The sequence below is a fragment of the Tyto alba genome, unplaced genomic scaffold, assembly GCF_018691265.1.
Source record: "Tyto alba isolate M040663 unplaced genomic scaffold, T.alba_DEE_v4.0 Super-Scaffold_3, whole genome shotgun sequence".
NCBI classification, from domain to species: Eukaryota; Metazoa; Chordata; class Aves; order Strigiformes; family Tytonidae; genus Tyto; species Tyto alba.
The window spans coordinates 18,343,412-18,360,448 of record NW_024881304.1 but is presented as its reverse complement, the minus strand read 5'-3'; the positions used below and the strand labels follow the sequence as shown (position 1 = coordinate 18,360,448).

The 17,037-nt window shown below is 42.0% G+C and overlaps 1 protein-coding gene across 12 annotated transcripts in view; it reads right to left on the bottom strand.

The window, feature by feature from the left end:
- The window catches only part of ITPR1 (inositol 1,4,5-trisphosphate receptor type 1), a 177,296-nt gene that overhangs the window by 113,380 nt on the left and 46,879 nt on the right, over positions 1-17,037 (bottom strand). For 9 of the 12 annotated variants that reach the window (XM_042799767.1, XM_042799768.1, XM_042799772.1 and 6 more), the window contains 9 exons: positions 13,666-13,781; positions 10,144-10,230; positions 8,386-8,544; positions 7,018-7,116; positions 6,461-6,544; positions 6,231-6,377; positions 4,823-4,918; positions 3,403-3,447; positions 252-406 (listed from right to left, as the gene is read on the bottom strand). In XM_042799767.1, the coding sequence (XP_042655701.1) occupies positions 252-406; positions 3,403-3,447; positions 4,823-4,918; positions 6,231-6,377; positions 6,461-6,544; positions 7,018-7,116; positions 8,386-8,544; positions 10,144-10,230; positions 13,666-13,781 (988 nt within the window). The remainder of the gene's footprint in view (positions 1-251; positions 407-3,402; positions 3,448-4,822; positions 4,919-6,230; positions 6,378-6,460; positions 6,545-7,017; positions 7,117-8,385; positions 8,545-10,143; positions 10,231-13,665; positions 13,782-17,037) is intronic. The other 3 variants (XM_042799775.1, XM_042799778.1, XM_042799779.1) reach the window with 1 other exon arrangement.

Below are 17,037 nucleotides of genomic sequence, written 5' to 3'. Positions count from 1 at the left end.
ATTTCAATTTTCCCATCTCTAAAATGGTGCTTTGTTACTTGTAACTCAATTGTAAAGTAGTAAAGTGAAGCTTCAGGCACTTGCTAAGTATTTCTTAATCTAGAATTTGAGGAAGACCCTTCATTCTAAATAAAAGAAAAATAGTGGAAGACTGCTTTACCTTAATGAAAGTAAAAAATAAAAAATTTACCTTGAAGTAAAAAAAAATACAACTCCGAAACAGGGTGTTCTAACAGCATGCTCAGCTGTACCTGGGGACAAGGCTGTCTCCTCCTCGCAAGGTGGTGGGGTCCAACTCAAATATGGAGGAGATGTCGTTCCCTTCAGGCACAGACACCAGCGAGTACGCCATCTTCTCCTGAGCGCTGCGCAGGCCTCTGCGGGACGCATCCTGCTCGGGGTCCAGCTGTGGAAGAAGCCCCATCGCCTCGAGTCAGGCCAAGCCCTCCAGGCCACCCGCCCGGCGTTACACGGACCTGTCCCACAACCTGCAGACACGACTGCACCACTCCGAGCGCCCGTTAAGCCAGCTGGGCTTTAGGACACCCCTGAGACTGACAAGGAGTGCCAACCCGCTATTCGCTTTCCCTGGTGTTAATAACTTCTGAGTATTTCTGGATACACAATAAATCCCAAACCACAGAGTTCATGTCTTGCAGACCGTGCCTGAAGAGACTCAACATCCCCCCGTCGTTCACCCCACAGCCATCCGTCCCACTGGGATCTCTAACCGGTTTCAGATGACCCACATCTGCTAAGGTCCCCACCCCGACACTACTAGCTCTTGGAACATACTCGGCATACTGCAATTATCACTCTAACCAAGTGATTATGTGAGCTGCAAATATAAAAATCAGCAACACTAGGTACCAACAATCTTGCTGGGAAATAATCAACTTCAGCAGCAAAAGCGGGACTTGCATCTATCAATCACAAACGAAGCAAAAAGCTGATCAACAAGTTAGATGTCTTGCTGTTCACACTACAGCTTATGATGCATTCAAACACCATGATATGCTACGAGGGCTGTGCCGGCAGAGGTATCTTTATTTCCAAGGTGCCAGAAAATTACCAGCCTCCTTTAGCAAAGTCAAGATACTAACACCAAGTGAATAACCTCCTGGATTTTCAGACGAAAGGACAAAAAGGCAGGAAAAAATAAAGATAAACTGGGAAAGAGGAACAACTCTGACATCTTTCCTAGGGAACTACCAGTTATCACTAGTCAATAAAAAAAATTGGTAACTGTCTGACACAACAGAGGAGCCAGCTGTCCATGCATAAACATCTAAATCCTAGACAGCATTTGCAACGTGATCAAGCAACCAATTTATCAGCTTCTCTGTGATCATGGCACCTGAAGCAGTCAGGACTCGAGTACCTGTCTTTCAAAGTCCTGGTGTCAGGGACTGCAATCCTTAAACATACTACGGAAAGGTACCTAATGTTGCTTGTGCCTCAGGATACTCTGTAGTGAGCACATTGGTAGTCAATGAACTTGGCTGCAAAGTAGTGACATTTAAAGTCTGATTTCGCACATGGAAACAGACAGTCAGCTGTATGGAACAGAAATACACATTGGGACCGTGCCTTCGAGAGAAGAAGCAACTATACACTCAGAGTCCATCTGGAGGCTTTACACCGGGAGACATTCGCTCACTTGGAATGAATTCTCCATATTTCAGCTGTCTCCATCCCCACAGTAAGGCAGCTGGTCTTTATTCACAATTTGTACTGCAGGAGACAACTGGTCAGTTACTGAAACTGTGACAAAGCTGAAAATGAGTAAGAAATCCCAAGGTAGGAAATGGGGCAATCTGGGGAGAACTAAAGCTTCAACCCCAAAGCTGACAGCAGCAGTCCCCTTTAGTGTTGCAAGATACCCACTGCCATCTCACCCGTGGCCATTTAAACCCCATTCTCGTACAGGCCACTGAGGTATATGGAGAAAACACCACAACTGAGCTGTGCAGAGAAACCTGCCGCCTTGCAGACGGCTCACATTGGCATCAGGTTGGAGTTTGGATCAAGTTGGATAAAGCAGCCTACACCATCCTGTCACTAGTGCATGCTAAACGATGCAGTAATTTTGTGTCAGAAATGAATTCTGTGCTCCTGACGCTGCTGCTTTACGGTCTGGTTTTGCCACCTAGTGGTAAAGAGACAACTGGGAGAAATCAGAACAGCTCTGCAACCAGTGCGTTAGCCTTGTAACCGCACTTATCAGGAGGAGACATTAGTCTATCACCAGTAGGATGGATGTCTACGTTAAAGACCTCAACGCTGATTCATTTCCAAAAAGTTAAGCCAATAAGATAGTTCCATGTTGGATTCTTCTCTCTCTCCCCCTGCCCCCAGTAGCTTTGTGGGCATTTTCTGTTAATTTTTTAAATACACTTACTGAAGTCAAGCTGACAGAAGATCAGTGTTTTCTGCCAAGTACCACCAAGAACTAATCAGGATAACAGCTCAATATCTGGGAGCAAGGGTAAGAGTTCTAAGGGCCAAGTTATAATGATAAATCCTTTTAGGGGGAAAAAAGCCACCCTGCAGGATTTCAAAGCGTCACAGTGCATTTATCTTTTAAAAAAATCAGAGGAGGAGTTCTTTTTTTATATCCAAATGGAGCAAATCTTCCATAATACAAGATAAATGACCAAGAAATCTGCATAAACCTACAACCAAATCCAACTGAAAAAATATAATACACAATGGAAAGTGCTGTTCCAGTTTTATCTGTTTTCAACTACTGAAGCAATGCTGTTTCCCTTTGACACCAAAGAGAAGCTTCTATTAATACAAAGCAACAGCACACTCAATCTTTGACACAACAACATTTACCAAAAACAACACATACTTGCTTTCACAGGAAAATCGGAAGAATGGCACTGAAATCATTCTCACCCTGTCATTCTTGCTCTCTAGACCCTTTATCCTGGCTTTCCTGTGACAAGCTAAAACAAGAGAGGGAATTCGTTTCTTCAACAAGGAGGTCAGACAACTGACTGGCACTGCACTACGTGAACATCCCGGCAGGGACACTTGCCATCTGGTGTCACCTGGAGCAACTTGCTTTTCAGATCTATTCAAGAGAGTGCTTCACGGAGGCAAAGGCTTAAGAAATAAGGAAGACAGAAAAATAGATGCTACGAAGAGGGGAGGCGAGGGGGGTCCAGGTAACACGTGAATTTGGTTCCACGTGCGTTGCTCTTCACTGGAGCCTGATCCAGATCTCAATATCCACTCCTGAATAGGCCTTAAAAGCCTTCAGGTCAGTCTCAGTTTTTAGTTTCTTCACTAGCAACAAAGCCTGGACCATCTACGCAGTGACCAGGTCAATACCCGGGCCTGTGTCAAGCCCTCCTCAATCAGGGGCAAGATCATACTCTTGCCTATACTTACTGAGGATTGACACTCCAGGTCATCTTCCTCATAGTCAGGGTTTACCTGATGGAACAGAATCACAGGCACGTCAAAACTCTAACAGAGGTGGAAGTGGGAAACAACCTCAGCGCAGTTTAAAATTGCTTTGTAAAAAATGCACTCTACTGCTACAGCACTACCAGGCATGCAGAACAAATATACTGTGCAAACGGAGTCATTTCTAACTGGGCATCTGCCTGGCCATGAACTAAGCAGTTAATCTGCAAACATGCAGAGATTTATCTTTTTCCGGATAATCACTAAAGGAACAAGATGGGTAGAGAGTTACCAAGTTCCAGGATTTTTTTTTTAAATCCCAAGTGGAATTTCCAACTAAAAACTACTGGCTTGGCAGAAATCTTTTAGAACAAGCACTACTCTGACCATGGATCAAGTGAGCAATAGCCTCTGGTATATTTTTGCATTGTATCAGACCACATTTTTGTTTTGGCTGATTAGCAAACCCAAGATTTACTGGAAAAGCTCTATACTGGATCACTACTGAAAAGGATTTGCAAATGTGCGTGTGACAAAATGCTGCTGGTTTTCCGGTCTCCTTATTAAAAGGATAGAAAATGGGATATTTAATCTGGAATTTTCCCACTGAAACTCTCAGGACAATAGCACAGGCTGAGACAGACCTGCCCTGCTATGGACTCTTACATCCAGGACAGCTTTTACTTAAAGCTTTGTGTTGTGGCATGTTGATATATCCACATTTTAAAGTAAACAGAAGTAGTTTTAATCAACTTTTACAAGTGTTAAGCAACAAAGCTCACAAATGGTAACCCTTAGATTTTATTTTTTTTAATTAAAATGAAATGTCTTAATACCTTATTTCAATGGAGGAAGGTGTCCATTATGGAGAGGGAAAAAGACTTATTTATTTTGTGCTTGGACAGCTACGCATTATCTGCAGGACTTACCAAACTGGTCTGAAGTCTAACTGCATTTTCATTTCACAGTCAATTCTGCAATTCCACTTGGAAATCAGTGATTCAAGAGAAACTAACAATAGTTGAATTCATTTTCCCCCAAAGGGTCTCAGCCATTTACAGTTTATTCATCTGTTAATAAATTCATCTTGATTTTTACTGCCAACATGACAGGACACTATTTAGTGTCTATTCTTTGCAGAAGAATTATTGGCTCTAGAATTCATACAAAAAGTGAAATAAGCTCAACACTACCTCTGTACCATGGTATTTTTCAAGTCTTTCACCTTGTTTTCTATGTTTAACCACGTCCTTTTGTGCTAATACTAAGGACCCAAACACCACTCTCCTCCCCTCCCCTGTGTCTATTTTAGGGCAGGAAATTAAAGGTATTCAGAAGGTGTAAAAGGAAGAAAAGACTGTGAAAGAAAAGGCAGAGTTCCTAAGGAAGCCCCAACACCTACCTCGGCCGCCAGGTAGTGGCCAGTAGCAAGGTGTTTGAACCTGAAAAGGCTGTTCCAGTACCCCGCACCACCACGACAAGGATCATGCTGCACCACCTACAAGGGAAGGGAAACCACATTTGCATCGTCCATCAGCGATCGCCCTTCCAAACACAGCATTCCTGTGTTTCAGGTAAGAGGAAACAGAACATGGAGCTCCAGAAAAGACGAAACAGCCTTTCATATGTGAACAATGCACAGGACAGTAAATACTTTGAGCTGGCTCCAGTGAGTTCATTTCCACAATTTATGAAAGATGGTAGGAGGATTATGGTGCAAGTTGGCAGAGGAGTAATTAAAGAAGTTGCTCTAAGTGTGCGTGTTGCTAGGTCGTGAAACAAACTTGCTAAAGAAATGCAATAAATCCTTTACCTTTTTGGCGTAACTGATTTTTGACCTTCTTAAAGTGGATGAGGGAAAACACCTGGAAATATTTCAAATGCAACTGTGCTGGACAAAATAATACGAAGACTGTTTTATTTACTCTCTTAACTTCTCTTGCGGCAAGCAGAGCCTCCAGAATCAGAGGATTTGTTACTTCCTATCGGTTACTTCGTGGGTGCATTTGCTTCCTTCGGGGAAGGACAACCTTACCTCTGCCTCACATTAACCACCGGGTAACTGCACACACACAGACAGTTACCACAGAATCTCCTCATGTATTGTAACATCTCCAAGTAATGTTAACTATAGATAGGCTTTTAATTCAAATATGGGAGAAGCTGTATATCAAAGCAGATACTTCAGGAAAGAATATGAAAAACACCTATCCAACGTGAGCAATTAATTTAGTATTCTCACACGCAGTTTGCATGGTAAACATTTAAAATCATGAAACAACTCTAATAATATAAATAGATTGAGGATATTTTAAGAAGCCAGTGATGGCCAAGGTATTAGTCACTCTATTTAAAAGCCAAATAAAGAAAAAAAATAGTCCAGGCAAGCAACGCACAGACGCTAGCAAAGGGTTGCAAACTCCTGTCAGATGAGGATGTGCATAATCACATTATTCCACACCAAAAATAGAGTGTTCGGAACACTCAGCGGGACAGCTGAAATTATTAGCTGGTATTAAACTTTAGTGACTGGTAAGAAAATGACTTCAGAGATGTTTCTCTGTCCCCTTTTCCAGAACTGTCAGGAACCGGAATTTGAGAGCTATCTCCTGCCCCATTCGAGATCAGAACTCCCTTTTGATTTGGCACAGAAAGCACAGTAAGTACAAGAATTACAAGATTAAACTTCTAACACCAAGGAGACTTTTGCCTAAAAAAAAAAAAACAAAAAACCCCCAGGTACACCGTTTTTAAACGGAAACAGTGATTGTTCCTGCAAAGCCACCCCCAGCCTGGGTTCCAGGTCTTACCTCTACTTCCCACAGCGCTTTTGAACTGGTGGCAGACGTGGCCGACTGCCTCCCTGTCGTTCTCAGGAAGACGTGCTGCTTCTTCCTGTGCTCATCGCAAGTCAGAAACTTCTCCTGTTCTGCATGGAACAGTCTCACCACATCCCCCTGGCAAAGACCAGACAGCATGGTCAATACAGACATTGCCCACCAGTGAACAAGTCACAAGGAAGCAGCATTTGGAGTCTTACCCCTTTGAGAATATCATCTTTGTTATCACTCCATTTCATGAAGAGGACTATTTTCCAGCTTGTATTGCAATTCACAGAGTTGACCTAAAAGGAGAACTAAAACCATTAGTCCCACTGTCTCGTGCCTGCACAAGACACTGCCACGAACTACTGCCTTACTTTTTGGACGATTTTCAACAGAATACTTCAGTCCCTGCCCCATGACTCGAGAGAAGGGAAGCCTTTTCTGTATTTACCCCAGAAAAAGTAACTACAGGCCTGACTTGCTAGCAAGTCACTTGCTGCACAGCACCGTGCCACAACTTCTGATTTTGAAGGAAAACCCTCTTTTTAGCCAGTCAAGCAAAAGAAATGAAACTCAAACCTCTGTCCAGTGCCCAACAGGTATGAGAAGAGTCTGCTAGCTCTACTGAATTTCTGATTAAGAAGATAACCATTCCCAAACAATGCCACAGGTACCAACCCACACGCTGACCTTCGGAAAACAAGCCCAAGCAGCTCAGCTGAAGCACGCAGAGGTCTGCACAGCTGCTCCAGCTGTGCCAGTCTGCCCTTACCTCATTGCATCCCGGATTATCGACAAGCTGATGGCTACTGGCGTGGAGAGGTTGGCCAGCGTTGACGGGATTCAGGACTACTTTGTCTCCAATGACAACCTGTAGATAAGTGCAGCATCAGACAGGAACTTGCACCCCGAGAAATCTCTTTTTCTTTCTTTTTTTAATGGGATTGATGGGAGAAAATCACCTTCTTGCATTGTGGAGTGATGCTAGTCTCAGTATGAAAACCAAGATTCAGTTTGCTTCAGAATTTAGCTCACCATACACAATTGTTCAGGCACAAAGAACAACCCCTATGCTACTGGACTCAGAGGCTTGCAGAAGAAACCCAGACTGCAATTCTGTTAACAAACCTATCTGCTGCTTTCCATGAAGTCATTTCATTGATTAACATTTAACAAATAATTCCTATAGAGAAAGGTCAGCCAAAAATCCTCCTTCTCCAAGACACGCCTTCATTTGTAAAATCAGATTCTTGACCAGGCTGGCATGCAACTCAAGACAAATGCACTTTATTATGGGCAGTAAAGGTCCTGTTCTTCCCTTCTTCTAGGGCAAAGCCTTACCTGAACTAAAAACCAAAAAGCCTTTTCTGTATTGAAAAGAACTATTCTTAGTGATGAAGTGTCTGAGAAGCGATGTGATTTAGAGGTGCTGAATGGCCACTAAGACTGTGCTACCCTGTGCTTTGCCTCTCCCATGTATGTAGAAAAGGAAATGTCACATCAGAACGTTTGGGGCTAGTCTACAGGAGAAATTATTCCTGCTTGATAAAGTCCACTGTGTTTAGGTGCAGAATATACATATACCTGTACTATATCACAGAGCACACTGAAGCTTGTTACCTCCTGGTTCTAGGCAGACAGCACACCCAGATGACTCAGATTTTGTAAAGAAGAGATTTAGAGATTAAACAGTAATTCATTTAATACAGAGCCAACTATTTTCCAGATTTCCCATGAACAGGACCATTTAACCTTATTATTACCTCATCTTCAAATACAAAATGATGATGAATTTTGATTCCAAACTGACAACATTGAAAACCAAGATGCTAATTATTTGTTCCAAATGTACTGAAGGAACTCAACATTTCCTACCATTGTGAATTGGACGGGAATTGTGAAAGGCCAGCGTAATTAGGTCCCTTATTCCCTCCAACGTTAAATCATTCCATGTTTCCAAAATACAAGTTGCCATAGCAATTTTCCTCCCCCTCATCACAACATAGGAAAAAGGTTGTTCCTGAAACATCACGCACTAAGAGATCTGTGCATTTCATTAATTGCAAGACAGGCCTCCTGACACAAGCTCTGCCAAGCTGTGCACGAGGCAAAACGTGAAGACATTCCTCCTCGCACTTACACTGTCTCCAATGGAACGCAGTTTGTAGAAGGGCTGTATGTAGAACCAGGAACCTTCATTTCCAGCTTCATCCAAGGTCACCCTCATAGCATTCTTCTCTAGTAGAGCTGGAAGCCTCTTATTTACTGTTAAGTATTTGTTACTTTTTAAGTGAAGCAGCTAGAATAAGAATTAGAGTTCAGTTCTAAGAATGCTCATTTTTCCGCCCCTCAATAAATAGCAAGCGTGCGTAAGATAACTACAATACTATACAGGAATTAAAAACTAAATTATGTAAAAATACTGATGAATTCAGGCACAATTTCAGTCACATTTCATTCAGTATATATATACAGTCCTACAGGACAAAACATCTTCAGCTAATCCAACTGTCCCTTCTCCAGCAAACGATAAACACGTAGAAACGCCCCCATCACCTTACAGCAGCCTGCTCAAAAACCCAGGATCAGAAATTGTAAAATGCTGGGGACTAAGCGGCTTTTCCTGGCATGAGAGGGGTGGCGAGAAAGCAAAGCTGCTCTTATCTCGCCTTACTCTCCCTCTTGTAATGTATAATGGCACCGGTGCTTTGAAGACTCTCCTCAGAGTCCCCTTGTTCAACCCTCCGCTGCGCACCACCTCGCGCACTGCACACCAGCAGCACCAACTCGTGAGCTGCAACTCATCACACCCCCGCCCCGAACAACCGTTGGTAACTTCCCAGTAAATTGAGCAGACAAGTACTTTTGTACAGAAAGCCGCTTTTTGACGCCTTTTAACTACCATAAATACTCACAGAACATATGGGAGTCATGGGAAAATATGGGTAAAGAGTTATCACTGCTCGTAATAGTGCTGATGTTTGTGTGTTTGTGGTCCAATCAAAAAGGGGTATTATTTTCGTTATTATTAAAAATAGATTTTTTTTTTTTTTTTTTTTTTCTCTCCTCGAACATGCAGGACAAAAGCATACTTCTATCAACCAAGACAGGCACGTCCCTGCCCGTCCTCCATCCGGTTGCTCCAAATCCTGCGATCGCCCAGAAGGGCAGTCAACCATTTTCTCCTTGCAACAAGAAAACCCAGTCTGCCCAAGCTTCCAGCCACCCCCACTGTGTCAGCAGGATAAAATAAAGAACACATTTATATAGGAATTGCTTAATCTGAGGCTCAAAATGCTCAGGTAACTATCGCTACTTCAGAAGTGCAGAGACACTCTGCCTAGTGAAATGAGGTCTGCTTTGGTTTCATGTTATGTTCCCCACATATTAAAGACTTGTCTTTTTTATTTATGCACTTGTACTTCCCATTTTTATTGGGTTTGAGTCATGGTTTGTTTTTTTTTTCTTTCATTCCCTGGGATCTAGTATATCCTTTGCTTCAATGGACTGCAATTACTTATACAGCTTGATTTTCTTTCTCTGTGTCAGTTTACTATTTGATGTCTCAACATTTGATTGAGACACATCACATCTGGCATTCTACAGTGCCTGTGCCATCTTCCAAATGGCCAACTCTAACAAAGGCTCTGAGCAGTATTTCTGAAGAAAGTGATCATATGGTCACCTCAAAAAACAAGCACAATTAACGCATCATAAACCGAGTGGCTCCATCATAGCTACAGACCCAGCTCTTCCTTCGCAGGATCCCACGTCAGGACACTGTCGTACCTTGCAAAACTACAGACTCTTGTCCCTGAATTCCAGAAATTTCAAGTCACATTGAGCAGGGCAGTTTAAGCCAAGTCCTATCCAGCTGGCAAAGATGTTCACAGCCTACCTGGATAACATTGCCATACTGGATTACTGTTCCCAGCAGCTTTCTGTTTTCAGTTTCGTTCTGTTTCTTTTCCAAATCTGCCGCATGCTGAAATGAAAGGAGAACAATTCAATGGCTGATTGTTTTATAAATAGAGTGGCCAAACACCGGAGGGTCTTTAAAAGTATTGCAAAGAACTGGAAAAACAGCGAGCACCTGAAACAGCGCTAACTCCTCTTTCCCAACTTCCAACAGCGTCATTTCTAACTCCCTTTTTCATTTAAGCAACCTGTAGTTTGGGTAAAATCTGACAGAATTTTGGAATAAAACATGAGATTAAAAGCTTAGACAAGATAGAAGACAAGTCATGAGAAGACAGCAACGCGCCTACGGAGGGAAGGTGAAGAGGGACAGGTAACAACTCCAGCCAGGAAGTTCATATTCTTTTTTACTGACTTTTATACAAATTGAAAGGAAAGGACCGCAACTTGGGTTACTTTATTTGGCCAATACAGGCCCCAACTCTTCGACAGCTTGTCTTTTTATGCCGACTCATCATCTTCACCATGCAGCAGGATTATTTAGAGAACGTTTACAAATGCCCACGGCAGCTCTGAGCAGCCGAGCTCCCAACTCTCCAGCGCAGAGCCGGTACTTCGCGAGGCGGAGGGAAACTCTGTGCTGCATCACACATTTCTGCACCACACTAACACGGCAATAAAAGGGAAAGCTCTTGCAAAATCGAATGCTCTTAGGGATACGTTGTTCTATTTAATAACTTAATTTATCGCTAGTCTCTTGCACTTCATTTTGTTTTACAATAGGTGAGCTATTTTGCAGAGGCTGTTTTTAAAACATTTCATTCAGTAAAGAAATTATCTCTTACTTTACATGAAAAGATGATTTTTTTCATTAAAAAAATATCTGTATTTACTTTAGTATCTGGTAGCAGAGTAATTTAAGATTAGACTTTTTTGGAGGCTAAGAATTTATGGTTTGGTTCTCACATCTCAACGAGTACGGAAGGTTCAGTTTTCTCCTGGAAGAGAAGAGTGTGTCCACCGTTCCCAACTGTAGTAAGGGGAAGGAGTAATAACACAGGACAAAGCTTAGCTACTGCAAAGCAAGAGCTATCTGTATATTGTTATAAAATTTCACCATCTTCGGCTTACACAAAATGTGCTAATTTTAGAAGTTGTGCTAGGTATGACAGCTGGTTCTTGCTCCAGGAGAACCTGGAATACAGCAGCTCATTCAAATTCAGAAATACAATGCAGCATAATTTTCTCTATTATTGAAATAACACTTTTTTTTCCCCTTGATTTCAAAGTATTCTGTTGACAAAGGATTTCTTCAAGACACTAGGGCCTTCTGAACTATCAACGGCAATCACAGAAGATAAGACTTCTTTGTCTGCACTGCACTGGGTGCCACATTTACTATAAATAAAGAAAACAGCGTATTCTGTGAAAATACAATTAAGACTTGGGATGCATTTCAAAAGCACGCACCAAAGCTGACAACCATTCAAGAGGAATCATTTTCTCTGGCCACTAGATGTCAGCTTCTCAACCAGCACTGATTCTTGATACCAAAGAAATACAAGTGTCCCAGATTTTTAAATCCCTTAAATGGCATTAACTTAAAATAACTTGACCTCAGCATTGAACACTCCACAGCAGACAATAAATTCCACCAGCAGACAAACAGAAGCCAAAAAAGGCAAGTGATGATGAATACATCTTGCATCACCAATTTTGTTAGAAATTATATGCACTGATAAATCAATCTAATCACGGGCAGAGCTAACAATTGTATGCACATGTTCCAGGGCATAGCCCCCCCAATACATATGCAAAATTCAGTTTTTTAGTGTATTCCATGTGCCAACAAATGGAAAAGATGACACATGTACCCATATGATTGGCAGTAAAAGAAGTTTTGATATGAGTGATGTACATGGGACCAAATTCTTTTCAAGCCATGCATCGGCCCCAGGTCACTGCAGACCTCATTTGGCATGTGTTACGTAGGGGATTAGCTTTTATGTCAAAGCGATGCCTATTAAATAATGTTCAATAAAATTGTAAAGGCCTCAAATCCTTTCACCAAGTCGAGCAAGCAGTTCATGCGCGGTGATACACTTCTGGTACGAACATCACTCAGCTGGAACTAAATACTGGAAAAATCTAATCCTGTATTTCCATAGGGACCCCGGCACAAAACGGCCAAGTCAGACGAACAGCATCAGGTCCCAGACACCTGAACTGGCACATACTGAGCGAAGAGAAGACAACTTCAAAAGACTTTGTAATCCAGGGCCATTACGAAGTGTTTTTCTTCTCCATGACACAGTATTTAGACCATACATTCTCTTCAAAATCCATCAACTCACATGCATAACCTGTGAGCATCAACTCTCCCTTTCCCTCATACACCGGAAAAACCAAACCCCCAATCCCCCGTTATTTAAAGCTTCTGGTGTGGCCTGGCCTGCTTCTCGTATCACCGTTAAAGGGGCAGGAGAAATGTGGCACAAGTGAGGGACCTTTGTGCTTCAGCCAGTACCAAAATAGCTTTCTCCTTGCCAAGTTAATACTTCTAGGTTATAAAATTATGTTTTCAGAAGAAAAATGAGTCAAACAGGCAGCCTTTGTGAAATGCAGGAGCAAGGCAGCCATATGGCAATCAGCAAATGACACTCTCCTACAGGGCCATTTTGTATTTCAGTCTACAATGAGCTTAATATAGGCTTAAAGAAACTAAAAATATTTAGAATTGTAATTTTGACATGAAGTACTCTAGCTATGTAATTTTAACATAAACATGGAGTTTATTTAACTCTAAAGTCAACAGATGGTATTTAAGTTAAGCTGGCTTTTTTTTTTTATATAGGAACTCTAAAAACAGCAATCAACTGCCTTACTGGGTTTTCAACTGCTGAATGTCAACATTTTACCCAGAAAATATTAAATACTGCAAGCTAATAAGGAAGGAGAGGCTGTCTGGCCTTATAATTGCTCATAATTACCCATCAACCTTCACATGTATTAACAGCAGCTATGTTTGTTTGAGGAATCCCAATAGATTTATCAGACCAGCAGCTCGGATGGAATCTACCAGCACAGCTCACGCCTGTGACTTCCCACGTCGAGATGCAACGCCCAAGAATCCTCTACTTTATATAGTTTTTTGAAAGGCCCCATTTTTATGCTGTTACCACCCAAAATGCCCATGTAAAGCGCTACTACAGGTTAGCACGGGTTAATTACAAAAGTTGAAATGGCTATCATGACATGACTAAGCCAGTATCATGCCTGCTGGCATTGGGACACAGACCTTGAACAGCATCTTGTCATAGATGAGAGGCTGTTTAAAGAGTTAACTCGCAGTGAATGTCTCAAAAGGAGTCTTGTATATGGATTTCTATGCACTGTCTTGGTGCCTTCGGGTTAACTGGGTCAAGTGGATTGGAAATACTTACTTAAGGCAGTATGGATGAGAGTGTTGGTGATCCAAAGGAGCCTAAATAGGAATACTTACGTGCAGTTTATTGAGTAGCACGGCATCTGTTGTGCTGTTAGCTCCTGGCTTTGCTGCTTTCCAGAACTGCTTTTGGGCAGAGTACCGGTTCATGGGACATAGTTTGAACAGGCAATCTATAAAAACAAATGAAATAAACAGCAAGATTGCTTCAGCTATTTGCAATTATCTGGATTTTTGCTGCTGACATTGGCCAAATATTCCAGCAGCAAGGAAAGGTTTATAAACAAATTCCAAAAAGCTCTTGATCAGACAAATGCTTTTTTGAGCAACAAGAATGTTGCCCTATGAATGATAAAAATTAACTGTTGCTGCCAAACATCTGATGCAAGACCAGAAAATTTTTAACTTGTCCCAGTCAAAAACACTACCATACTAAAATGGTAACACGTTTCAGTGCTTTCCCAAGCGAACAGATTCATTTTACACACTTTCAACTTTTCATTTTGTTACTCAGAAGGTATGCTACTTCACAGAACTTAGGTTGGGGGTTTTTGGTTTGATTTTTTTTTGTTGCCGTTTGTTTAGCCTTTAAAAAAAAATTCCTTCTATTGCTAGGGAAAATGAGGGAAAAAAAAAAAAAAAAAAAAAAAATCAATGAAACTCACCTAATAAAGTAGCTTCAGCATAAAATACCCCCAAACAATAGCACGCACAAGCACAGACATTCAAGGCACAGCTCGAGGTAACAGTAAACCCTTCAGGGTGTCAGGTTCTTTACCCAGACCATCAACACTATTTATTTAACCTTCTGCCTGGCAAAAGCCAGGAATTACAGGTCATTAGTCTCATTAAAAATACATTTTTGTTTTAAAGAGATGCTAACTTATCACTAATAAAACCAAATTAACTGCGTTTACTATTTTTCCTCTTCTCTGTTGCTAAGCAACTGAACACGCAAAAAAATAAATTAAGCTTTTCAAAGACAGCACCTAAAGTAGAAGCTTAGAAGTTTAAACAAAGTGCCAAAAAAGCCCGAAGGCTGTTCCCAGCGCCTCTTTGGCGGTGCCATGGCTGCACATCTCCAGGCTTCCAATCCACACGGCATTTGTCAGGGCTCCTGGTGTATCCTGACAGGCGAGCACTGCGATTTGGGAAGCAGCAAGCTGAGGAGAGACCAACCTGGGCATTTTATCTTCACTGTCTGAAAAGCGGGGCTGCTGACGGGCCCACTTGGCTAACAGACACGCTGGATGCACGCCAACCAAAAAGGGGAGAACCCCACACTGAAGACATGGCATTTCAGCTCTGCCAGAGGTTAAAGTTGCTGAAGGGACTGAGCTCAGCCACAGACAGATCTCGACAATTTTATCTTGGGATGCTATTTGAGATGGACACCTTCACTTTTTTCAAAATACCTGTTTGACATCACTCTGCCTGCCCGTCTAATCCACCCTCGAAGCCCCATTAGAGCACACCCGGCGATATCAAACACCCTCCCTGAAGGGCAAAGGTCTGGCTTCAAAACTCAATCACCTTCTGACCGGGTAAAGCACTGGATGCAGGTTGTTATTTCATCTGACAGAGCCACTAACTGCCAGAAGGGCTGATCAACTCATCCCAAACCACCACAGCAATGCCTGCAGTCCAGTATACCAGCAGCACGTACAGCAGGAGCCGGGTATGGCACTGGGGACCAGCAATGGAGTGACACATACTGGGCAAGGAGAGAAAGAGCTGAGAGTACGTGGAAGGAGATATAATTGCATCTATCCAGATCACTCACTTCCACTTGGACACTACCGGCTTGTAGCTTCTAAACAGAAGTGGAAAATGAAGCGCAAACCACACTTCCCAGGTTTGCTCTCCTCAACGTATTTTTCTTTTACATAAAGATGACTCACAGAGATTGACAGCACAGGATAGACTCAAAAAGCCACTGCAGGCTGGCACTTTAAGCTAAGACTATGCATTGTAAGCAACACACCAGCTATAGAATTTTCTATTTTTGCTTAAACCATCAGTTCACACAATGACAGCAATTAACACACAGAACTGCATAGAAGAATTAATTGTATGCTAGATTTAGTCACGGTGCAAGTGTACTTTCTTCCATCCTTTTCAGTCAAGAAAGTTGTCAAGTTAGGCCTAACTTCCAAGTTGTTGACTGCAAGAAACCCCCTCTCTTCCCTGTAGCACAGGGTGAAAGGTCTACAAGTGTTTGACCTTGTCCAATGCCAGAGGGGAAAATGTAACCTGCTTTCGTCCTAGATATGAAGTTAAAGCTACAGATCTAACACAAACAATGAAAAGCACCCAGCATTTTTTGTTCCTAATATTTGTGCTACGAAATCTATTATCTCAAGTGGTTGAGGAGTTAAACTGTGTCTTGTTCACCTTAATATGACCACCAGTGGCTGGTTAGTGCCGAACGTATTTATTTCACCATGGGTCAAGCTACATGAACTTTATGGTCAGAAGACTTTCAGATCTCCAGATTCTATGGGCTTATACGTTTACAAAAATCAACACACAAGGATGTGTGAGCTGAGTACCATCACGGTCAGCACTCTGCAACCCACAGTAGTGATGACTGTGTAAAATAAACCAACTACTTGTCAGACACTAACTTACGGAGGTTGGATCTCTAACAGATCCACAATGAAGCCACAGCAGCTGAAACGACCGGCTATCTGCTCTGACCATGGATTCAAGCAGCTTTAGCCACATAAGAAAGGTGATAAATAAAGCTATTACCACAAAGTAATTACGTCTTATTATACACTGTTTGTTGAATATTAACCACGAAGGAAAGCATTTTCTTTTCAGATCTTCATGATACACAGTGAAAAATGGCAGTGAAAAATCACACGTTGAGTATATAAAAATAAAATGCTACGTAACTGCTGATGAAATGATGACACATCATCAAGCCTGAACACTGAACAAAGGTCCTACAGGAAAAAAGTGATTGCATCATTGTATACTACCCCATCAGGCAGATGGATGATGAATGAATGTTATACGGACATGTAGTAAATGAGCATTTCAATGCTTCCAAGCTACATCCTATTTTTCATCAGCAATTGCTTTGCATCTAATAAAGTGGACTGAGTAAGATCATAATTGCACCGTGTCATACATCAGTGCTCTCACTGTTTGGACATTTAGATCCGCACATGGGCCTCTGCCACCTGCAGCTCACAGTACTGTCAGTAATGTTTGGTTACCCTCTGCATGTGCCAGCTTCACAGAGGAACAGTCAAAATCAAGGATACTGGAAACACTAGAAAATCCTAATTTTCGATGTATTCTGGGATTCAGCAAAGAGAGAAACTTGCCAGCTACGTTACTCGAATTGCAATTCCTTCCACCCCATGCTTTTCATTTTCTCTTCTCCCTTTTCCATTCCCTTCTCTTGTAGTAGACCTT